The 25743-nt window shown below is 33.8% G+C and overlaps 1 protein-coding gene across 4 annotated transcripts in view; it reads right to left on the reverse strand.

Moving 5' to 3' along the window:
• Positions 1-25743, reverse strand: part of KCNT2 (potassium channel, sodium activated subfamily T, member 2) — a 110910-nt gene that overhangs the window by 34219 nt on the left and 50948 nt on the right. For all 4 annotated transcript variants that reach the window (XM_014943528.1, XM_014943527.1, XM_014943526.1 and 1 more), the window contains exons 13-20: positions 18472-18580; positions 11597-11705; positions 7217-7273; positions 5962-6111; positions 4651-4880; positions 3758-3974; positions 2362-2467; positions 1914-2086 (exon numbers count right to left, since the gene is read on the reverse strand). In XM_014943528.1, coding sequence (XP_014799014.1) covers positions 1914-2086; positions 2362-2467; positions 3758-3974; positions 4651-4880; positions 5962-6111; positions 7217-7273; positions 11597-11705; positions 18472-18580 — 1151 coding nt within the window. The remainder of the gene's footprint in view (positions 1-1913; positions 2087-2361; positions 2468-3757; positions 3975-4650; positions 4881-5961; positions 6112-7216; positions 7274-11596; positions 11706-18471; positions 18581-25743) is intronic.

Below are 25743 nucleotides of genomic sequence, written 5' to 3' on the forward strand. Positions count from 1 at the left end.
AACAGGAAATAGGTTTGCAGAAAGCTGTGAATCAACAGTTTGCTGTGATCATAAAGGATGATCAGAATTAACATGCTGATATTAATAAATGCACCTCTTAAATCAGAAATTTTATGGCACAGTAGAATTCCAAATATAAGAATGAACGACTGATGTCAAAGACACACTACCAAGTTATACTCCAATGCATGACTCAGGAGTATTTAAACAGTAAGAATTTTTAAGTTAAATGTGAAGTGGGAACCCAATCATCATTTGTTTTTTGTGCCAACAGCTCCATTCAAGTCAATGAGAGAATCATAAATGAAACCTTATTTTTAAAATGGAATGTAAAACTAAGATACTGTATTTTATTGCATTGTTTCTTTAATAATAAATTTTACTGTATTTCTTCGTATATGCAAAGAAGTATTGGAAATGTTAAAATACATGTGATGTGCAGATATCAGAATAAGCATACTGTAATAAATTGCCATGATAAATAAAGAAAATAGGAATATAACAACATGGCATAGATATGTTCAACAAAGGTGGCTGAATTCCTAAGTCCAATGAAGTAAATTACAAAATTCCAATTGACTTGAATGGCAGCCTGAATTCCACCTCATGCATGTATGGAAAGCATGCTGGCTTTTCAGCTAGCTTCTGTAGTCCCATGAATGTTGGCCTTTCAGAGGAGTCACTGCAAATGCTGTGTAGAGAGAGACAACACTAAGGGTATTAGTTTAATTAGCAACCATAGCTTTTACTTTATGCTTAAAAAAAGTGGGTTTAGCCATAAAATGTCACAACAGCATTAAAGTATGTGAAATCAGGCACTATGCTGGAAAAGAAAACAAGCACTAGAGGGCATTGTATGTTCACATGTTTACAAGTCACAAATCAGAAGTTCTTTATTCTGAGTTCGGCTTTTACCAATTTGTGTAATTCACTTCATGCCACAATATGTACACAAAAAAGCTTCTGTTTTGCAAACACAGGTGTATACAGCTTCACTGAAGAGCTGAGGCAAAAGTGGGACACTTCACAGCAGGCCTTTGTGTAATAAATTGCTTAAACTAGAACATACATAAGCAAAGGGAAGTGCCAGCCTGCAATCAGAACCTATAAGAAATTTCTACTGCTGTCATTTCTTTGAGTCATATTTTGATCTAATTTTCTGTATACGGCTGTCTTCCATTTTTGTGTCTTCCAGGTTGGGATTTTTTAAGTACTTGAGCAGTACCAAAGTGTTGCAAAAAAAAAAGAAAACAAACCAAAACCAAAAGTCTCTTTCATTCATTGTCAGATTATAAATGAATCAGTCTTGCCAGAAGATAATTTCTCTTACATTTTGAACAGGTAACGCAAGAAAGGCTAACAATTCCAGTGATCTCCAGACAGATGAGGTAGTAACAACAATACTGCAGGTTTTAATTTTCCTCCATGACTTTATATAATTGTAGACAAAGTTGGCGGGGGGAGAGGGGAGGGTGTCCTACTGCCTTAAAGAACTGTTTATCTTAGAGTCTAAAATTAAGTTGTGTTAAGTAGGTTAGTGTTGTCTGAACTGCTGTCATGTAGCTGTGACACTGTTATACAGTTTGCTTTTTAGTGTATTTATGAAGTTATTTAATTTTAGCAGTAATATTCATATTTTTGGGGGTATTTTTAAGAAATACTTAGCTGAAACACTGGCCATGAAGAGTATTTAAATTTACTATGGCCATTTACAGTTAGTAAAAAGTCAATTTTGCATATGACAGTGAACATAGGGTATTATTTTTTGTCACCAACTTTTCTCAAAGATAAATGTGCCATAATGTTTTTGATTTTAAGTTGGCCATGTGAAGAGTGATCATCTATTGAAGTAATGGTAAAATGAATTTAAAATGTATCACAAAAAAAAAATAATAATAAAAAAATCTACTTACGGGTTATCCAGAAGTAATACAATGGGATTTAGTTCTTTCTTTGGTCGGTAATAAGCTCTGAGTGGAACAATAAAGTTATATAAGCCATTTCCAGCAGTTTCTGCTGCAACTATAATCAATTTATTTTTGAATCCATAGGCTTTGGCGTCTTCGTAGTAGTTATGTTGGCATCCCTAAAATCAAAATAAGAAACAAGTTCAATGGATGTGAATAAAGAGATTTAGCTGTGACATTAAAGGGTTTTACCATAGGAAATAGAGAATTGTATCAGATGACCTGATATAGACCTGATCAGACATAAAAAAACCTTGGTGACAAAATAGATGAGAAACCACATTATAGCTTAGTAAGCGCTGAACAAACTCATCTCTAAGTAGAAACCAGAATTTAACTCTGTTCAGATGCAAATGAGAATGCCGTTGTATCCAGTAACAGAAACCCCCTTTACCTTATCTAGTCTAAGACAACAGAAGGGTACTTTTTCATGCAGAAGATGACAAAATGTGGGAGAGCTTCCAATATATGGAGAGTAAGGAGGATAGCCTTTGGCATACCTAGGAGAACAGAACAAACACTTTTCAGTATAGCAAATTACTGAAACGTAGTTAACTATACAACTATTTTATGGGATGTGTCCAAGTTTTGCAGTTATCTGTAGACTAGCAGAATCGAGTACATGAAATGAATTATGTTTAATAAGGATTAAAGGAATATATTTTGTAACTTCAACCAATTCCATACAATTTAGTGGAAGCCATTGTGCTTTTGTGGACAAAAGGAATTTTGTTGGGGTTTTTTTTGTATAGGCCTCTTTGAAAATGGATTATAGTGTGCTGTCCTAGTCTTTTGAATGCAGGTACTGGAAACTTAGAAGGAAAAAAGGGAAGGAAAGAAAATAGAAATAATTGTCTTACTTGTGCTCTTCCTTCTCTCTTTTTCTTTCAAACACAAGAATGAATGAGGTCATTATCTTCTTGCTTTAATAACATACTTTCAACATGGTTGGAATAAATTTTAAATGGTAAATCCACTTGTGGATAAGATGAAATTTCTAATACAACTTAGTTTTTAAATCCTGGTTTTTCAGTCTGTAGATCTAAGATGACTTGTTCTATAATTTTTTTAATTGAAGTTTTATGATCTTCCCTGGGGCTTCTCATGCCTGCCACTGTTGGAGATGGGGAAACTGTGCTAGGTGAGCCACTGGAATAATTGTGTATTTCAGTTTTAATGTCCCCGTCAGTAATTCCAATAAATATAACTGCTTATCTGCATGGCAGTTACAGGATTGAATCTTCTGGTTTTATCTGAGTAATGCATCATTACTTTCAGGAACACGCGAACAAGCATTTTAAATTAGATGTAATAATTTTGTTTCATACTGCTTTTTTTGTCATTCCTACATTTTGAAGTCAGACACCTGATCCCAGCATTCAACAAGCCTGTTGAATGATCTGATTATCACTGCATTCTTGGGACAGAAGTACTTATCTGTTTACAAGTTAATTGAGTCCTGTCTTTATAACTATAGAATGTAAGAAAAACAGTAATAAAAATGCAATTTAAAAAATTGCAATACAAAACTAGATCTTTATAACTGACTATAGGAAATCTCCAGCAAATGAGGAGTTAGTCTGGTGGGGGTATTTTACTTCAAAATAGGTGTAACAGCATTCTGATAACAGACAGTAGCATTTCATAAAAGGGAATAATTCCATGGTTGGCCTTTATGGGTCTTGCTTGCTACAACTGCTTGGACTGATCTGCATGTCAAAAAATTATCCATGCTATTTACATTTTATCTTTTCAAGTTATATTGTTTATTTTATATTTAATATACGTACTCTAAGCCTGCAGAGACTTCGTCATCTGATGGGGTAGTTTCATCTTCTGACTGGTCACTTAGCAGGTCACATGTCTGAAGCGAGGATGAGTCTGCAACTTCCAAAACGGGTGCTATACTGGGCCGTCTGCCCCCTTTACCTCCCTCAGAAGGAAGAGCTAGTGTAGGTCCACTAGACGTTCGGCATCCTGTATCTTGTAAATCAATAGCCACTGTCCCTGAAGTAGCATGAAAGCATATTCTCAATGTGGTTGTCAAAACATTTAAATGAGATTCCCATATTTAGGGGGGATTACCTGATTAAACAGGCAAAGACTGAAAGGACTGCTATATTGATTGTGTTTATTACATTAAAATATAACAAATATTTAAACTATACCTGAGGAAGCCTTTTCCTTCAAAGTAGCACTTTTGTTGACCATTAACATAATTTCCTTAATAACTACCTTTTCAAAATCGTACTTTATATAATTAATCTATATTTACATGCATCAAAAGCCTGTAGGTTTTTATTGAGCAAGGGCCTTTTTTTAAAGGTTATGAAAACTTATTACAAACAATGAGCTATGAATGACAAAGAAATTACCCATATGATTTTCCCAGTTCTTTTGCTTTGCCTACATTTTATTATTACTTTTTTATATAACATTCCTAAGCAGTTTAATTCCATATCATCAAGTGAAAGAAAAATATCATAATCAAATTCCGTTGTTTTTGTTTGGTGTTTTTTTTGAAAATACAAGGACAAGTGTGTAATGTTTTATCTTTCCACACACTATTACAATTTCTTATACATTAATTTCAATTAAAATTTTAGGAATACACTGTTAAAACCTTTAAAATGCCCTACTCAATGAATCAGAGTATGCTGTGAGGTTGTTTATTTTTACTTACCCATGCTGGCTATTATACTGTGTACAGGTAACCTAGAAGCTCCATGATAAGATAACTTTGATTCATGTTTTTTTCTATGTTTTTCTTGCTTCTTAAAAGCAGAATTCTCTTCTTTGGTGATATTTATATAAAAGCATATATCTGTAGAACTCATGATATATCGAGGACCTGGATTCAGCAAAATGTTTTTGTTATCTTCCTTTCTAACACCAATCAGACAGACTCCAAACCTTAATTAGAAAAGGAAAGGCATGGTTCATTTTGCATAGTCCTGTATATACTAGAATTTCCACTGTCAAAAATGAACCTCGAGTATATTGTTATATTTTTCAGATTTTTGGATGACAAATATGTCTGAAAAATGTTATCTTCTTAATAGGCCACTTCTGATCAAGCAGATTTTATGAGTTTACAAATCCCTATTCTTCTAATGCTGTTCCAGCTGATTATTCTTTTTTCTATCAGATGAATAGTCCCTTCTGGGAAAATATTAGTAGAAGAATGGATATATAATAATATATAATATGAAAAAGTATTCATCTTGTTAAACTGTTCCATAATTCATATGTAATGGAAACCATTTTCAGAATTCATTTTTGCAATTCATTTCTAGAAATGTATTTGATTAGTGATAGAAAATAAGGAATAAATAAATAAGCCCCCCAAAAAATCTTTCTCTCACTTACTAAATCTGAGAATAAACTCAGTGTTCAGGGTTTGATATATGTCCATCTTGTTAAATATATATGAATATACATGATTTGTGTTCAGTTTGTACATTCACCTCACAGAGCAGCACTGAACAAATGATGTATGATCTGGAACCTAAAAAAGGTATGTTAACATCTAACAGAAAAAATATGGTTTTATTTTGAACAGCCACCAAAATGTAGCATGTACCACCTTTAAATTGAACATTTTGCATAAAATAAACACTCCACAAAGGAAGCCAGATTTCCAGCTGACTCCTAAATAAATAATAAAAAAAATACACTAACATCGTCCCACCTACCCTTTCTAGATTGTTTTGGATATGGAAAGGGACTGGTGTTTTCATATAACTTCTCTAAGGTACAGTTTTTTTCTGGTTGTCAGGCTTATCCCAAATATCCTTTATATTCCATTCTCCCAGAATGATCTGGCCTATGTAGAACCTCCGTGAGCTTTTACCTGACCAGCTTTAATTTACAGAAAAATTAGCAGCCAGATATTTAAACCCAGCAACATAGTAGTGTGTAATATTACACCTTGAATGCAGAGCTATTAATTATTGTTTTGAACTTTTAATTGTTGATAGGAAAAGAAACATACTTTTTATGTGCATGGAAAGAAGCATATGTGAAGCTTTTCCCCTCGTACTCAGCAAAAAAAGTACTTTCTTCCAGGTTAATATGATACACTTCATTACCAGAGCATCTCCCATACATTTTTTGCCATTGTTCCGATGATTGCTGACTCTCCCTGAAACATGTACAGATAAAAAGAATAATTTAAAACTTAATGTAAAATTCTTATTGATCAGAGCAGTATTTCATGGCAACAGAAACCACAAATGTTATTAGAAAGGTCCCATAGGCTAATCTGAAAGAAATATTTGAGATCAAAGCTTGGTAATACTGTAAGTAGAGAGATTATTTTAATGAATTAAAGACCATTTTCTGCAAAGTAATAGGCATATTAGATTATGTACTTTTAAATCAGGAGAGATACAGCCAAATTACTTTAAATTCACACCATAGTGAGTAGATTCACTGAAAATTAAAGATGACAGGTGAAACCAACAGCATACTCATTCTATTCCTAAAGGCAGACTCTTCAGATGCTCCATGGCAGATTGTCTGGTTCCTGCTTGAAGTAGATAAAGAATCGTTGAAAATAACTTACGTAGGAAAGACCCATTTGGCTTTGGTTACTTTATCTGTAAGAAAGATTTTTTTTCTGCATTTGTTTATCGGTTATCTTCAGCATTTACTCTATGGACATCTTTGGTTACTGTGCCTTGTATACCATAACAAGCATATACCTTATTTTCTCTAGCGGAAGAAAATAAATTATTACTTTAACCATATTAAGCTTATCATCCTTTACTATATGCAGCTAAAGTTTTTTATCCAAACAGACTGTTAGTGGAAATGTTCCAAACCTCAGTAACACCACAGACTTGGGGCTTCTATGAACTTAGTTTATTAAGTTTCACGTGGAAACAAGGTTCTGTCTGCATATATAATGGATGCATATATGTACATTTTTATATATGCATATAGAACATAAAACTGACAAATGTGCTCTCTGACTTGCCATTTGAAGTTAAGATCTCCAGATATTGGGACATGCTCATTTATACATTTGCAATATCTTAACACAATTTCTGTTTGAATTTACCATTTTTCTCTACCCTCAGCATAGAAACATTTTGTTTCAAGATGGAAATAGGTATAAATAATAAATAGTATAAACGATAAAAAGTATTAAATTGTGCACTAGGTGTAGAATAGCAGAACTAAAAATTTAATTACACATGAAAATTTTCGGTATTTCACTTTTCCCCATAAAATAAAATGTTCACCTGTTTAAAGTCTGCTTGGTTCCAGTTAGTTGTCTGAAAGCTTCCCATGGGGCTGTTCTGTAAAGATCACAATAAGTTCAAGTCAGGCTAATTCCTTCCAATATTTTGTATCCCAATACAAACCCTAATAAAATTCTATTACTAGATTAGATAATTAGATGGCATTTAAATGTTAGGATTAATAATTAAGATCAATAATAAAATAATAAATAAGATTCAAGGTAGAATTTTGGTGTCTTACAGACTGAGGTTTTGAATTCTATAAACAGCTGAGAAGATAATGTGATTATTTACATCTAGTCGGTTTAATCCAAAAAACAGCATTAAAGACCAAAGCTAGTTCACATAAATGGAAGCAAACTTTCACTTAATTTTAATAGCAGGTTAATCTGGCCAAAGTTCCTTAGAAAATGAACAACTTCCCAAGTCTCCTCACATATTAGTATCAAAAGATAAGGTGTTTTTAATTTACGTACATGTGTTTCTTTTTGTTTACTGTTCATTGTATTATCTATCTATCAAATTAGGAAAATAATAATAATTTTTCCTGTGTTCTGTTGCTATGAATTGACTTCAACTTCCAGCAGTTTCCCAGTGTACTTATGATGTACTCATGATTATCAGAAATCAGCTTGTATTATTAACAATAGTCACATTATTTCTTAATAAAAATAGGAAATAGATTCCCTGTGAAATAGGTAGCACTTCATTTGTAAGATTACAGCAAACAGCTGGGACAATGTTTAATCTATGAACTGTCAATGAACTGTTTAATTCTATCAAAATATAAGTCAATTAGGTTAAGATCATAACTTCACTAAATTAACAAATGTTAAGAAGGCAAAATTTCAAAGTGGTCATGAATTACCTTAATGAATGACCCTTAATGAATGACTTTTTACCAGGGAAATGACAAAAAGCAAGAAATGTTCTGGTCAGTTCCTTGAAAATCTCCTCTGGTTGCAAATAAAATACTGTGTAAAAAGAAGAGCCATTTCTTGTGGAATGGAAAGGCATAGGTACTTATTGGAGCTTGGTTATCTGTGATAACAACTTGAATACTCCTACTTGCTATATTGAAGTTACTGAACTATCAACAGATACGGGGCTTCTGTGAATGAAAACTTGAACTAATTATTAAGAAAATCCTCCCAATGACTTTGAATAGACTTCAAAAAGATTACCAAAGGCTGGAAGCAGTTACTTCATTACAGTCTCCCCAGAATCCAAGTCTGCTCTTTTTATATAAATTAACATTGACAGGGATTTAAAACTCAAGTCCTACATAAAAGTTTAATGCAGGTGTTGGTAGTAACCAGGATAATGAAAGGATAATTAAACAGGAACAAATGTAAATGAAAGCAGTTCACTGTTAACATTGGAAGTCTATTTAACAAATATTCTTTATTATTTAGATCTAATTTAATATTTAGTTTGGATATAGATGAATGTAAAGTTAAAATCTTTATTTGTAGCTTAAAAAAATCTGGTTTTGCTTATTCTTTTTACTTAGCCAAACTCAAATGTTCATCTGTCTTCATTTTTCATATGGCTAAATAAAGCTAATTTAACCTATTTTAAAAATTAGTAGTTGATTTTCCTATTATTCAACATTAGAAAATATCTAGAAAAGCCATAACAATTACTCTGACTTATAAATTAATCAAATCCAAAGAAGTTTTATGTCTGCAATATAATGAAAACCTGTAGATGAAGCTTAACACTGACACCTGTTTTGAAAACAGATTTCCCCCTGAAGACATTGAAGTGCAGAATCACCATCATTTTACCAATGCTCTTCAAACACGCTGGAGTCAGTGCAAATCTCAGGAGATGGTTACAAAAACTGTAAGTTTAAAGGGAATTTTTCCTATAAAGCATTAATGCATACTCAATAAGAAAGTTTGAAAATAAATTTCTTGACTTAAGTATAATACTTCTAAAGATCAGATTTATACCTGTTATCTAGCTATGAGTTTATTTTAGTTAGCAAGTGTTTAAATAAATTATGATATTGCATATAAAATTATGAATAAAACAGTAAAAAAGGTATAAGATAGATAAAAGTGGGGCATTGAAGTGGTATTTCAGGAAAGAAATTACTTTCACATATTTAAATATTTTATATGATTTTTTTAATTATCTGTGATTACTGTCCTTTGGATTTACACTATTATATTCAAGAAGTGCATACTTGTTCAAAATCAATTGTTAAAGATGTTAAAGACCATCTTAACTAAATGTTCAAGGACACAAAACTTGGAGATTAAACATGGTTTATGTAACGCTCAGTTATAAGCAAAAATTAAGCTCAAGTGCATCATTACTTAATATTTTTAAGAGCACACTGTGTTTTTTTAAAAGATCAGAGGAGTCTAGAAAAAGGATGGCTTTGTCCTTATTTCCTAACTAATAACTTGAGTTAGTGCCTTTATCATACAAGTTGTTAACTTGTACAAAACTTAGTGAAAAATTAAAATCGCAGTGAAATTAAACTCATTTCCATGGGATTTTAAAAAGTTGTAAGGAGTAAAAGGAAAAGAAAAATCACACAATTTAGGAATTATGTAAATTTTTAGGAAAAAAGAAATCAAGCAAAAATATTGACTTTGAAATCTTAGAAAGTGATATTTTGGAAAAGAAATACTTGATTTTTTGAGGTTTTTATTTTTAGCACTGTGACATCAAGGCTACTCAAATTTGAAATAATTTTTGAAGTGTTTTCTCTCCAATTTTTCTGTTTTAGACTTTCACAGATATATTGTGGTTTTAAAGAACAGTCATATCTGTTCAACCAGTTAGTCCAGCATTTAAACTTTGGAGCATGTGTTTTAAACACATGCTCCAAAGTAAGATGTCCAAAGTTTGCCATTTTTCAGTATTTTGGAGCTCATCTGAGATAAAATGCGCTGATGAGTGCTGACTAAACTTAGAAGAATGACAACTAGACATTTTCCCTTTTCCAGTCTTTCTGTATTCATGCAGCAAGCTTGAATGTTTCTGTAAGAAGCATTCAAAGTAATGCTGAGAGTTAATTGTACAAAAAAATATTTTTTGCTCCTGGTATACAATGATCAGATGAGAAATCAGTTCCTTTAAAAATCCTGATAATATAAATTAATTCTGATTGCAAAAGAAATTCTACAATAGTTACTTTGCATCATAGTTGGGAATCTGTATAAATGATCAATATGCCTGTATTAAAAATGAAATGTTAACTTCTTAAATACAGCAGAAAACAGAGTCCCTTTCATATGTCTGTTTTTGTGCTGATGGAAAACTCTCTGGTAGCTGCTAAGAATATTATTCTTTCATTTACATATAATAGGAAATAATTAAAAAAGGCTCTGTATTCTGTGCATGTGAGATAATGAAAGCTAAGCAGATGAAGAATGTATTTCACCATGATTCTCAGGAGGCATGGAAACAGTATTTTGTTGTCTTCTTTCTAGCAGATTCTAGTACAGACAGTGCCATTAAAATCTTGACATTTGTTGTTCTTGGTAGTAAAAGTTCTAGCAGTAATTGCAGTTTTCCCCATCCTGGGTACAGGGGAATACTACAAATGCCATAGAGAAGGTTAAATAGCTCTGCTTGTAAATATCAAGATATTACTGGGTCCATGGTTACTTGAAAAAAAGTATGTTTTTTACTAGACTCTTAAAAGTATTCTTGTGCAGTGTATATGCACATATTTCATTTCTACAGATATATTTGGAGATTTACTCTTCAATGCCTCTCTCCGCCCACAATATTTTGATAAGAATATGTTATTATTCCAGGAATATAACATAACAGAGATACACTAGATGTGGTAAAATTATAGAGAAATTCTACCGTGTATATGCAGTCTGTAAAGACACCATAGTTCTGTACCCCTTCCAGCAGCATGGTTATTATGTTAAAAACCATCTCTTCATATTTATGTTTGCTTCCTTCTTAATGTACAGGCACTGAATAGCAAATAACATTTAATATGTTACCAGAAAAACATTCTTGGAGCTCAATGAATAGGAATTTTTATATGGGTACAAAACCAGACCTTCAAATTAACATTAAAATAGGTATTCTTGGGTCTTGGTTTTCTTAAGTAGAACTGTGTGATAGATCCACGATTCAACCTACTAAATTGGAAATGCAAATTTTTCATATCTTCTACTGTGAAGTGGCACAACAGCGGGCAAAAAATTGTTAAATACTGGGGGAGATGTTTTTTTTTGAAATTATAAAATCTTGAGTAAAACATCTTGATGTTTATATTCTGCAGAAAGTTCCAATTTATTTTAAAAACTTGTTTTAAAAAATAATTGTCTGGGAATTTAGGGTAAACTATTTTCCAAAGAAAGTTTGTTGGGTTTTTTTTGGGTAGTATATACTTACTGTCCCCTAGATGTATGAACCAGCAGTGTGATTAATGTAGAGGTAGCTGGGCATATACAATTCAGAGCTAGCATAGCATATTTGAATTCCTCTTCACACACAACATGATCTGTAAGAAAAAAAAAAAAGATTTTTTTTTTTGTTACAAAAATACTTTCAATTGAATAGAATTATCACTTCCTTTCCTTGCCTAGGAAAATGGTGAAGATAGGGGCAATCAAAATTTGCCTCTTGATCTTCTTCCACTTGGACCTGGAGAGCAGCTGTGTATGATTTGCCCCATCTATGCTACCTCTCAGATTGCAGGAGTAGAGTTAATTTTGCATCCAGTTCATACTTTCTGTGATGCAGCTACACATGGAGAGGTTGTAAAGACTCTGTGAAATCCACTTCCACTATTTTGCTGTGCTAGTTGTATGAATAAGCCATGCAGCTTAGTCTAGTTTGTATCTTTTGCACTTTCTGCAGTTTTGCATAAACCAGTATAGAGACATCAAGCATTTTACAGAGATACAGTGCTGTGTTCAGAAAATAGCATACCTAAAATACTGCAATGCAGGAGTGCTGAGCAGTTAGACAGCACTGGCTTGCAAACTGGTTAACTGGCAGTGGCTCTGGGATTCGGAGTGTGTTGTAGATTTGACTAATATCTCCCCCAGGAACTGCTAACACCTGCTACCTCCTTGCAATCTAGGAAAGTGGGGTGGTCGTTTTTTGTTTTGCAGTTTTTTATAACTTTGCATACTTTTTACCCTAGTCCTTGTCTGGCTTTTGTAATCACAAAATTGTGCTTTGCTTTTTAGAGTCCTTACAAGAATGTTTGGACATTAGTACTCACTGGAACAGACCAGTACTATAGATGTACCTGTATTTTTCTGTCTTTTAATGGAATTTAGGGGAGGGAAAGCAACAGAGGCATTATATCTAGTCCTCTATATTGGCTTATAATTAAGACTGCCAAATATTCTGCACGCGCTTTCAGTATTGTATGAATTCAACTTAGATGGCTAGTGCTTAAAGTTCAGATCACAGTTAAATGCTCTCAAGTGCTGATGATGGCACAAAAACAAACTAGGAATTACTCTTTAATGTCATTAAATGTATACCTGACAGTATTAAAATAGATATACAAAGGGATGAGTGTGAAACTTTCAACTTGATGAAACTTTTTGTCAGTGTAGGAACTTAAAGTCATAAAGGTTTTCTACGATCATGAAGGCATTTATTGCATGCTAAGTACATTTTTCTTCTTCTGAATTTAACAGTTTATTTAGTTTAAATTACTTTCAATTGGAGCAGAATTTGCTTCTAATGAGAAGGAATAATAAAAGTCATACTGCTGTTGATCAAAACATAAGGCATATGAAAATTGCTGATTAAAAGTAAGCAAATAACCTCCCTACCTAGAACTAAGCTGTCTACATACCTCTTCTTCTAGTTGCAATAATGTATTATTGAAATTCTTAGAAACACCTTACCTTTCTAACTAAGTTACTTTCTAGCCAGAATTTATAGTATAGCTATAAGCGTACCACTTAGTGAAAACAAAAGTGAGGGCATACTTTGAACGCCTTCTCTATTCCTTTTTGTAAAATTTCTAGAGACTTTTCAGTAACAGAATCATTGACTACTGAAAGGAGAAATTCATTCTCTTATTTTCTGAAGATCAAGGCCTGTTTAAATGTCACAGGGAAGGAAGGAATTTAGTTATATAAAGACACTGTCAAATATAGAAGAAAATGAGATTTTTCTTCCCCAAATATTTCAGTTACAGCAATTAAATATTTCCTGCAGAAAATACTTCAGACAGAAATCTGTTCTTTTAGTTGACCATGTGCCATTAATAAATCTACTTAAATTTTAAACCAGAGATTTTGAGAGAATAAGGCATAGTCTACTGCTTGAATGGAATATCTGCATTCCATTGCCACTAGTCAGATGGCAAAGATTTATGGAAGTGAGTACTGACTTCCTGATATTGAAGGAATGAGAATTCTCCATATCTTTGCATTTTTCTAGGATTTTGCCAAATAACCTTCCCTTGTTTTTTGTTTAGGATGTTGTTATATTATAGCTAATACATTTGAAAATAGGAGCAAGAAAAAATATACAGGAAAAATATTTCATCATCTGTTACTACAGATCTTGAAATTGAAGCAAACTGTATATTCTGACCTAAATGTATATACATGACAATTAATAAATCATGGATGGCACAATGCAAATGAAAAGTATATCTCAGACTTAAATCCTCCATATGCTCTATACTCTAGTATAGAGTATACTCTACTCCAAACTCTATATAAGGGACTTCTTGGATGGATTTTATGTAAAATAACATGTTAACAGAGAATATAGCATACAACAAACAGAGATTACTATCCTACAACAGTCATCTTAATCTCACATGTGTAAGAGATTCACATTTTGTTGTCAAGTGTTTTTACATCAGGAGCCATGAAGCTGGGACTCATAGGGCTATTTCCACTCCTATTGTAGACTGATTTTTTTGTGTGAGCTGTTTGTGCCCTTCATGACTTCTTACGTGTCTGTAAAATGGATATATTAAAATAATGCCCTACCTACTGCAGAAGTGTTCTGAAGCTTTTGAATTCTCAGAGTTACTTTGAGAACACCAGGTGAAAGACTCTTTGGTGAACTAATCACCATGATCAGAAATATTGTAGCCATTTGAAACATAAGGAGAGGTACCATGGGTTTCTGCTCTTGGCTGGAGTTAAGCTCTTGTATTAAACACAGATCAAGATAACTTGCTCATTTCTCCAATGATTAGACAGATTGTAGTTTACCTATAACGTCGTCGTGGTTTATATTTATGTTCAGAACTCTTATTGTGGAGATGTGCTGAGGGTAATGAGAGACATTTACTTGATACTTTCTCTTCTAAAGGGAGTAGGAAGGAAGCTGGGTGACAGCTCTCCCACTCCTCAGGTTTGGGACATCAGTCAGGTCCCGTGACAGCAGCTACTAGAATCAGCAAATTACTCATTCAGTGTGGCAGTGAAGCAACAGAGGAAATTGCAGTTTATCTTGAGCTGAATATTAAATATGTCAAATCATTATAGCAAACAGAAGTGTTTTGATTGCATTTATACTAAAGAAATATTCCATTTAGAATTTCCAGAAGCCATAGTTTCTGTTGAAAATATATTTAGACAGAAAATTTGTTGCCAAGTCTGTCTCAAATAGAAGTAGTAATGCAGTGCAGTGACTTATGACTTCTGTAATGTTTCTGAATATAAAACATGCTCAAAAGACTAATTTATGCCTGCAGTATCAGCCACGTGGTAAGAATGTCCTAGGCCTGACACAATTATTTTGAGAAACCTTACTTTTTTCAATTTGATAAGTTAACATGATCACCACCAGACCAGATAGGCAAAAATGCCCATCCATTATCTCTAGACTATTTTTATCCGTAATTGGATAGATTAATCATCAGATGCATTCAATACCCATTTCGGGGAAGCTGGACTATGTTCCTTTTGAATAAACTATTGAAGGTTTAATGTCATACTTCACCAATCTGTGCTAATTCATTGGTGCATTTTGAATAAATAGAAAATGTCAAAATGTATCCCCATTTCCTGGAACTGTGATTATACATAATTCCTGAATAATCAAGGTAAAGCAACTAATTTATTTTCTAGCAAATATATAAAAGTTATAAGTTCAACTAAGAAAATACGGAGATTTCTCCAGTCTCTGGATTGCTTAAATATATTGCTCTGCTGTGGACAATCTTCACTCTACCTCATGTTTGTGTGGAAATGCAAGGCCAGATGCAAGCGTTAAGGGTACAGGTCCTTTTGTAGCCCCATCCATTTGAAGGAAAAGCAAAAAGGTTAAGAAAACCATTATGTAAGTGCCAGCAAAGGAAAATGTAGTATTAGCAAAAGAAAAACTGGGCATGTCAAGGCATTTGTATATTGTAAAGTACTAAGGAGTAATCAAAGCATTTCAGCTTAAGACATAAGACAGTTAACAATGGTGATACAGTGTTTCCTTACCCATCTGATAACTGTCACATTAGACTGACTGTGTATTTATAAAATGTTCACATCTTGAACTTGCAAAGGAGTTTGCTGGGACAAACACGCTCTGTGATTTTCAGATTCCGCTGAAGAATCATATTCAAGCACAGATAAATATTTCCACTGTATTAATACAACCATTAGTTACCGTTTTAAACAAAGGAAGTAGTTAAACTCCATTGTGAAAAATAACAAAGAAAAGGCAGGATGCAAGGGTGAAAAGAGAGGAAACATGTCTGTCTGACAGGCCATATTGCCCTGCGCAGTCTCCATTCTCCTGCTGTGAGTTCTTGTACTCTCATTAAAGAGAGGAAGAATGTAAAAGTCTTGTCTACTAGATGGGAATAAATAGTAACAAATTCTTGCCTATATACTGTTTATGAAGCCTAAGGCAGAAAATCTTCAGGATGCTATTCTACAGGAAAATGCAGTAATGGTCTAAATTTCAGGACCGTCTCATGCTACCTAGGGTTGGTCATCCTAATATAAGATGCCGAGAAACTGGGTTTCTAGTGTTTTATAAATTTTCAATGCAGTTAAAAGTTACGCTTTTGTTAGAAGGGATTCTAGAACTCTTTGGTTGTATTTTTTCTAAATTCAGAAACTTTCTTTTTGACAGTTACATTCTCTAAACCTGTGTGTAAAAAAAAAAAAAAAAAAAAAAAAAGAAAAAGAAATCCTATTACTGAATATTTCAGGTTCATAAAAATGCACAGTATTTTGGGGGAAAACTACAGAAGAAAGGAGTCATTTTTTAAAGGAATATCAAATTTAAAAGAAGCTTTTGGATTATAGCAGTAATAAAGCAGTCCTGAATAATAATAGCAAAAGCACTTAGAAAAAGGTTCCACATGGTTATGACAGACTTTATTCGTAAGCACTCTGGATAGGGCTATAGTCTGCAGCCCCCACTGGGTACATATTTCAGAATGAAGAAGCATTGAATGAGATTAATGACCAAAGTAGTGTACTCGTAGGAAAATGTATGCCAACGGATGTTGTTCTCATGACTCTATCAGTGGCCTAACCATATGCAGTAGGTAAGCATCCAGTGGTGATGCTTATCCCATGTTCATAACCTTGCTGAATTTACATCTGCATTAAAAATTTCCTAAATTTCCTGTGCTTTATATGAGTAAGATTAAATTAATCTTGAAGGAAGGCTTGCAATTCCCTGCTCTTACTGTTGTGCAGAGAGAGTGTGTGGAAATGGATGCAGTGATCCCTATGATAAATGTGAAATTCATTTGGATGTAAGGTGCTATATAAATATTTAGACTTTCAATAAAGTACTACTATAATTAATATTAGAGGGGGTTAATGAGGCACAGAATATATAACATCTCCTCAAGCCCTGGAAGAACTACAGAACATAAATGAAGGCAGTAAAATCCCAGATTGGCTAAACTCAGTTGAAGGAAATACAAAAAGAGGGGGAGTTTTGTTGGGGTTTTTTGCTTTAAAAAAAAGGTCTGAATTCTCAATCTAAGACTTAGAACTTGTATGAAAAATTACCTCTGTTTTCTGAATCTAGTTATATATAAGCTCCTACAGAGACAAGCCATTAAGAATAATGAAACTCTCTTAAAAATACAATTAGAAGCAACAAATTAACACAGTTACCGAAAAAGAAAAGTGGCCATGGCTATGGAGAAGAGATTATGTTTGTGCTGTATGGTTTTAAGGAGGAGATGAAAAAGCACCATCATTCTTGTCACAGCAGGAGTCTTATTCCATGCTGTGCCATCTCACAGTTTGAGATTACGCTTTTATAACTTCAGAACTGTTATAGATGCTTTTTTCCTTGTTTGGAACCTAGTGGTGAATTCAGTAGCTTTTAAAATTACAGCTTTAACTGTTGCTCTGGAATTGTTCTGCACTGGAATTTACTTTTTCATTGCATTCTGGGATGACAGAGGAAACTAATATCTTTCCATAGAGTTTTTTTTTTTAATATTGTGTGAGTCAGCAATCTTTTCTTCCTTAGAATATCCTTCAAGAAAATTGAATTTTCAAAATTACAGTTAAAAAGGAAAGCATTGCTTCCACTTCAGAGATATTTTCCCAATGACAGGCAAAATGAGTTCATTATAAAAGTATTTGCATGGTTTTGCATATATGCATATATATACTTCTCTGTATATATATGTATGTAAGTGTGTGTTTATTATATATATAGAGAGAGACACCTACCTACACAGTGCAGAGAAACAGTCTGTCAAATTAAAGCTGGTAACCCCTTCTTATATGAGAAGATTTCTCTGGATTTCTTAAGGTAATTTTACATTTTATGTCATAAATTCTAAGACGTGTTTTACTGGATATAGAATGAAATTATATATTTCTTTCCAAAATATTTGAAAATAATTAAAATAATGTTTTTCATACCACTTAAAAAAACCCTGGTCAATTTTCAATTGTTTCTTGGATAAAATTTGGCCTTTTCTGAGCAGATCTTTGCATATACCCCTTATACTAGGCAGAGACAATTTAAGGACATGGATATAGCAAGCTGGAAACCTGCCTGGATCTATAATTAAGGAGCAACAATGTGTTATGTATCAAATAATTCTATTCTGCATATTATGTAATATAAAAAAGTAATTATCCTTAAAAGTGCTTATGAATAAGACTTTAATGTAAACCATGAAATTTTACTATTGATAGGATATATGCAGCCCATGCTATTTTACGATACTGCACTCTTAATCTGCTTCTAACCAGTAAATATGCCTAGGGAAACTCACTTTACTTGTGTGTTTATGAAACAAACTGCTAAATCCCACCAAGTGTTTCAAATGGCTGAAATCTTACACTTACCTGCAAACTTGATGTGGAATTTGTTCTCGGGTTTCAGTATTTGGACATACAAAGGACAATTTGGAGCAAAGTCTTTAACTGCCCACGCTCTTAAAATGGTTTGATGATCCTAGAATAAAGAGTGTGAGGTGATGAAAATGAAATACAGATAATTATGTTGCATAAGAAAAAGAACCTCTTATCAGACTGATTCCATTGAAGACAACTAATTTTAAGACTATGTAACACCAGCTGTTGTGGACGTTTACATACATGTTAAGTAATACTATGTATTATGTATATTACATGTGTTTAAATACATAAATATATATACATATTCTCAGATAATCCATAATTCTGCAGACACAGACAAGGCTGAGAGTCTCTGAGTGTTCACAAACAAGGTCTCTCAAGCCTCTGCTTTGAGGCAGGCTTCAAAAAGGAGAATCACCAGCAGTGGCTGATTTTAGACAGGGATTACTCCAGAGAACTCAACCCATACAAGCCTAAAGGATCAGATGGGTGCAGAGAGAGAAGGCCAATGTCCTTCTACAGTTGCTTTTTTATCTTTGAAAGGTTGTGGAGACTGGGGGAGGTTTCCAACATTTGCAGAAAATTTGATAGTTTCACCAGTCTTCAAACTGGAGAGCTATACCTTGGGGCAGATGAACGCTGTGTCTCAGACAGCATTCTCATTTCCATGTTCAGATATTACAGTCTGGATGAGTGGAAAACTACACGGGTAAAATGCTGGTTAGATGACTGGAGCCTTAGGGCAATCGTAAATGGTCTCTCTACCTAGAGCCCTGGGGCAAGCAGAGTGTCACAGCGATCCACATTGGAGCCTGTTCTCTTAAATATCTTTATCCATGACTGTCCTACAGGACAGTTATTGAGCAGATGGAGCCAGGCTCTGCATAGTGGTGCATGGTTGGAAGACAAGAGACAATGGACCTAAGTTGAAAAGAGAGATTCAGGCTGCATATAAGCACTCTTTTCCCCTTGAAGGCAGTCAGGCAGTGGAAGAGGTTGTGCAGAAAGGCTGTGCTGTCACCACCCTTGGACGCTTTCCACACCAACCTAGATAAAGCCCTGAGCAATGTGGTCTGCGTTCACAACTGCCCCGTCAGACTAGAGACCTCCTGAGCTTCTTTCCAACCTCCATTGTCTTGTGATCCTAGTATCATGTATTCTATTTGTTGGAATGCAGATTAGAGGGGTTGTTTCCAGAAATTTACTAATAACATATTTTGTCCCTCTCCTATCTTTCTGCAGGTGTTGGGGATCATCCAATTTGGTAGGGGTGGCATTTGGAAGAATTGTGTGAAAACTTAGATGGTAGTGATGAGTCATGTCTAGTTAACCAAGAATGATGTATTAGGTATGTCCTTCCAAAGAGACGCAGAATTTAAATAACATTAAATGAGGATATCAGGTATTAAGAGCTTAAAATTTTGAATAATTCTAAAAAATATCAGCTCAATTTAACACAGACTTACATTTTTGTGCAACTAAAGCTTCTACATAACTTATGTCAGAATTTCGCCATTTACTAACAAAAGGATTCCAAGACATTTCCCAGCCTGTTAGTTTTTGTACTTGTTACCACATATCAAGAGCGAGTTAACCACAGGATGAATACTGCTGTCCCATGAAAGTAAAGTATGAGATAATACATTCATATATTTCATCCATTAAATATGTCTAATTTCAGTGTATCAGCCGTCAGTTTTTATTTACTTCAGAACAAAAAAGGAGTATTTGAGAGCTGCATGTAGGAAGCAATACTTGGGTTGAAATGCCTTGCCTAGTCATGAAATTGCTGGTATTAAAAGATGAAATATAAAGAATGATTCATTATGTTTGCAGCATCAGCAATAAGAAAAGCTTTCAGACTTATGAACACAAGGGAAAATCTCTGCCTGGAACAGAGCGTAATTGACATTTTCAAACCATAATATTTTAATGTCAATTGAGATGTTAGCAAGTACTTTTTTACCAGAAATACGAGAATGGAGTCATAAGAGGAAGACCTTTTGAGGATGATAAAAATACATTATTTCACATTTTTCTTATACACAGTTTCATAAATGTAGGATTGCTGTGCCCATTCAGGAGATTTCAGAACTTGGATGTACCCTGCTTTGCTTACATGCAGTCACTATTCCTATAGCACGCTGTGACTGATCCTCCATAGGTTGTTTTTTTTTTTGTAGTTAGGGTTTTTTGCTGTTTTGTCTTAAGGGAATGAAATGTCAACACACCTTAGAAATAGCAAATGGCTCGTAATAGGATAGACGATGACATACAGATATACTATAGAAGGAATAAGAGTTTGGGAGTGCATTTGGGACAGATTTCAAAAACCTGTGCTGCTGAAGATGTTACCTGACCCTTTTATGCAAAAGGTGTCAGGGAAACTCATTCAGAGAAACTCAATCTCACTTGCAGTGAGGCTTCATTGCACAGGGTTTGACGTGACCAGTTTCCCCTCTTCCTTTCCATAGCAATCATTCACAGACCACACTGGCTTGCAAAAGCAGTGAGAAAAGGCTGTTTCCTTTATGCTACATGCATAGAAATATAGCTTATATTCAATGAAACTTAAGTGAATTATTTTTTTCATTCTCATTACATAAATGAGCTAAGAGTAAATCTACTGTAATAAACCAAAACTATAGCAGTAAATACAATTTTGGTGTACATTTCAGACTAAGTTTAGTCTTCCTCTTTTTTTTTTTCAATGTTGGATATTTTCTTTGATTATTTTTAAATTATTTTGTCTTGAAAGCCTGATTTTGTCAGAAGGTTTAAGAATTCTTAAGAATGAGGAATGTTTATTAAAATTATTAAAATGACACCATTTTATTAAAAAAGCCAAACAAACCTAGACCCATAGAAGTAAGTATTGTAAAACTACAAGTATGAATTTTTTGTATACAAAAGGGAAAGACTCTTTGAAATTAAAATCTTTTGATTATTTGGCACATTTACCGTTTTAAAACTGCAAAGTATATATTGTTTTCAATTTGATAGCTCTTTTTTGAAGAAGCAGTCTATAAACATATATGCAAAATAGATACTTAAATGCCCTATATATAGCTTCAACTATATATGATCTCATATATATATGGGATCAACTCAGTGTGTAGGTTCTGTTAATATAATTACTTTGCATTATTGTTTCATTTTCTCTCCTTTCACTTGCCATATACATGTGTTTGTGTACAAAAGCTGGTTATATGGGTTTCTATGGTTTTTTCGCTCAGTTAGTCTCCGAATGACGCTCTGGAGAAGCACTCCAGGGGAGAGAAATGAGAATACAGGTAGGCACTTAAAGTGATTTCTTAGATTCAGTCTCTTCATACAATATTGGTGGGTATCTATTTTACATATGTACCAATTGCTATACTGTATTGTAGTGTCTTTAAAAAATGTTCACATTTATCCCAAGTGAAAAGGAGGTATATATGTACATACTATAAACAGAGATAACTAACACAAAATCGTGCTACTCTTAATATTATAAAATATATACTTCTTTGGGAGATGAGGGGAAAAAATATTCTCTTCTGTGTGCTTTCCATGCAATGAATTGTAGTCAGTGATCGAAAATTACCACTGATACCAATGGTGATTAATATACAGGTGATATTTAAATTCATGTATCAAAAGCTGTGAGTTTTAAGGTGGGTGTAACAGGAATTTAAATGATCAGAATTCAAAGACCTTGATTTAATATGTATTTTAAAATAATTCTATTAATTTAATTTTTTTCTTGCCACACACGACTTGATAAATTAGTTGTATCTCCTATGCAATGCATCCATCTTGTGATGCTAGTGTAACTTATTACCAGTATAGTAGTGTTATGCAATTTGATTAACAGAAGGGGGTGGGGGAAAGGTGCAAGCTTGAACTCAACCATCTCTGAATTTTCAGTAAGCAACAGAACAAAGATTTCAGCAGTAGAAGTAGTCTTTCATATTTTTATATAGCCTATTAATGAGTTATCTATAGGATAAATCAAAAGAGACTTCTCTTGCCACCATTCCTTGAGGTAAAACAGCAGATGCACTGTTTTCACACACCTTATTTTTGTGGAGCAATTTGATGGAGGTAGCCCAATGAAGTCACTGGCGAACTTTGTGGTGTGGCGCAGACTACTTTTGTATACCCACCAATCAAAAAAAATGTATGTCATCCAGACTTAAGTGCAATTTGAACTCTCTTTAAGACTTGCATCCTCCAGAAGTGAAACAGATGTCTGTCCTGCTTGCTTTAGCAGATGAGCAGCTTACATCTTGGTCTGAGATGTCAAAATAGCATTTGATAGAATAAAATTTGGCAGAACTTTGTCTTGCCAGAGAAGAGAAAGTTTCTGGTAGGAGACTTTAGAAAGCTGACAAATTCTTGGTCTGACTGTTGAAGTCCCAATTCCTCCAAGTGAAAAGGAAGTAACTGACAATTTTTATGAAGTAACTGCATATCACCTGTTATTGTACTTTTCTTTTGGGCTACAGTTGAGATTTATGGATCAGAAGCAACACAGACTTTGGCACTAAAACTTACTAACTAACAAAACAGCAAGCAATGAACAGCCAGTGGTATCCACGGCATATGAGTGGATCCTCTGCTAAGGACTGTAGCTGGGGAGATAAAAACCCTCATGGACTTTGATAAATCACATGAGTAGTAACACCTGTTTTGATCGGGAATCTCATCAAGGCACTGTTAACTTTTATTTTGACAGCCATCAGACAAAGCAGAGGATCCAAGGCACTCCTAACAGTTTGTCATCTTCTCAAGCACAGCAGGGTGAAAAATCAGCTGCAGTTATAAAGATTGATACTGAGATGACAACTGAACTTCTTTCAGCCCAAACTCTAAACTTACGTACTACACTACTGAAGTTCTTAGTTGTGACAAGAACTAGAAAGGTTTAAGAAATCAAATCCATTTCATTTCAGAGCTCTAGGGGGCGGTAAAATAAAACAAAATAATTTTTTTTTTTAAAAAAAAGACATCCTATTTTTTACTTGCAGTATAAATAATAGCATTTCCTGTGAAAAGGAAATCTAAACAAAAAAAACAGAATAAGGTAACACCTTGTTTAAAAACTTTAGATGACATTGATCCTCAGGGTATCACTGCTACAGTTGAGATACTGCGCCATTATGACTAGCCAGCCAGTCAGCCAACAGGGCATTCTGTCTCAGAGGAAGGTAATAGGATTGTTTCTTTGAGATTTGTCTGTTTGTACGCTCCAGATACAATGATAAATGAGATTTGATAGTAGCCTGTACTGCAAACTGAAATGTGCCAGGTACCATTGTGGAAATTCTTGGGGCACACTGTTCCTGAAGGCAGAAAGACCGCCTGGAGAGAGTGGTAGCTGGCTACCACTCTGAAACCAAAACTAGGCAGTGCTGGCCAGAATGGGTGGAAGCTCCATGATGTCCATGTAGAGTCCACTGTCTGCCCCATGTAAGAGTTCTGCAGAGCTGAAAACTGCCCTTTCTTTGTATAAATTCTGGAGAGGTTATTGGCAGAGGTGAACAGCTTCCCTAAGAGAATCCTGTGTTGGTGCAGCTGTCCTTAAAGATGCAAAAACCTACTAAGTGCAATGTAAATCACATACTCTGCTTGTACGGCATTTCTCATTTCTAACCATTTCACAACTGTCAAGTGTATTTTTTGAAATGAGATGTTGTAGCTGATTTATTGTGAACTTCATGGCTAATTTAGGCAAGGTAGTTTGGCTTTTGGTATTTTTCAGTCTCACGGAAGTTGCCAGTATTTTTCGAGGTATTTACAAAAACTGTTGCTTTTCATATCCTTAAATAACCTAGCACCTCTGTTACTTCCAAACAGTATATGCTTGTCTTACTTGACTATGCCAGGATTATTTGCTGCTAATTCAGCACCTTTTGCAAGCGTGTTTTCAAGAGTCTACTGCTGATTAATGAAATTCAATGCTCTTTGTTCACTAAGTTTTAATATTATAGTAAGAGCACAGATTTATTTCTCAGGGAGTTCAGTGGCTTTCTGCAAGTCCAGCACAGGGACTTTCACTTTGAACAAAATATATTTACAGCATGCTGACATCTACAAAAAATTAAGTTATTTTGGATAAAATTTGCTTGTGGGGGCTCATTTCTTTTTTCTTGCTAGATGCAGCTTATGTTCCTTTTTTTTGTTCTTCCTTCTCTGATAAGCCATATGTGTAGGTACGGAAACAACTAAGTTTTGATGGCAGATGAAGTAATTGTAGCAAGTGACAGAGAATATATTAAGAAATACTACATATATAATGCAAAGCCCTTGTTTCCCATGTTTTACTGTATCTTTTTTTTAATATTCAGAAAAATAATTACTATTTCTTCTAACATAGCAGCACAACAGCATTTTTTAATTGAGATAGCTTGCAATTAATTACTGAATTATAAAAACTAGTTTGATCTTCTTAGGCAATTTCTAAGCATCTTAATATAACTCTGTGAATATTCAGACTTATTCTGATCTTCCTTTGGAGTTCAAGATTGAAGTGTATAGAGGCAAGCGTGCAAAAATATAGCATGCAGCTCATGGTGAAAGATTTAAAGTTATGTTCATAAATCCTTCCTCAGTGGACTTATTTCCTGGATATTTGTGATCAGTAAGTTAGTCTGAAGAGTTCTAGTTCGTATTAAAATAGGTTTTTTTCTTTTATCACAGATACGCTGAGTAGAGGCTTGTATTATCAGTCTTCTTTTGTATCTTACCTGACTAGCAAGCATGGGCAAAACCATAGTAACTTATTTAAAGAATTTTGCCATTTTTCACATTTAAAATTGGCCAGTATGAAAGGTGGTCAAATATTCTCAGATATATCAGTTATTTGGTATTAGTCAGAAATTAAACTTTCAATATTTCAGTAGTTCTGAACTGAAATACCAGTCAGTTGATATATATCTCTTTTCTGATTTAATAAATATAACTCTTTGAATTGTATATCTAGAGCAAACTGATATTAATCAAGGTAATTTGAAGAAAACTTTTTTGGCAGAGTACTACCCTTTGGAGTTATTAATGACCAAGTATCAATATATCTTTATGGTGCCGTGATAATGCTTATATGATATCCTGCCATTGTTCCATAAAAAAGGAGAGAACTCTTAAAAATTTACTTGATTCAGCATGAAAATTGTTTTTTGAAAGTACTGTACTCTTACAGTAATGTTAAAAAGATTTTTCAAGTCCTTTAAGAATGTATAAATTCTTACTTTTTTGAAAAATAAGTTCAATGTATAA

This window comes from Calidris pugnax, unplaced genomic scaffold (genome assembly GCF_001431845.1).
Source record: "Calidris pugnax isolate Ruff unplaced genomic scaffold, ASM143184v1 scaffold63, whole genome shotgun sequence".
Classification (NCBI taxonomy): Eukaryota; Metazoa; Chordata; class Aves; order Charadriiformes; family Scolopacidae; genus Calidris; species Calidris pugnax.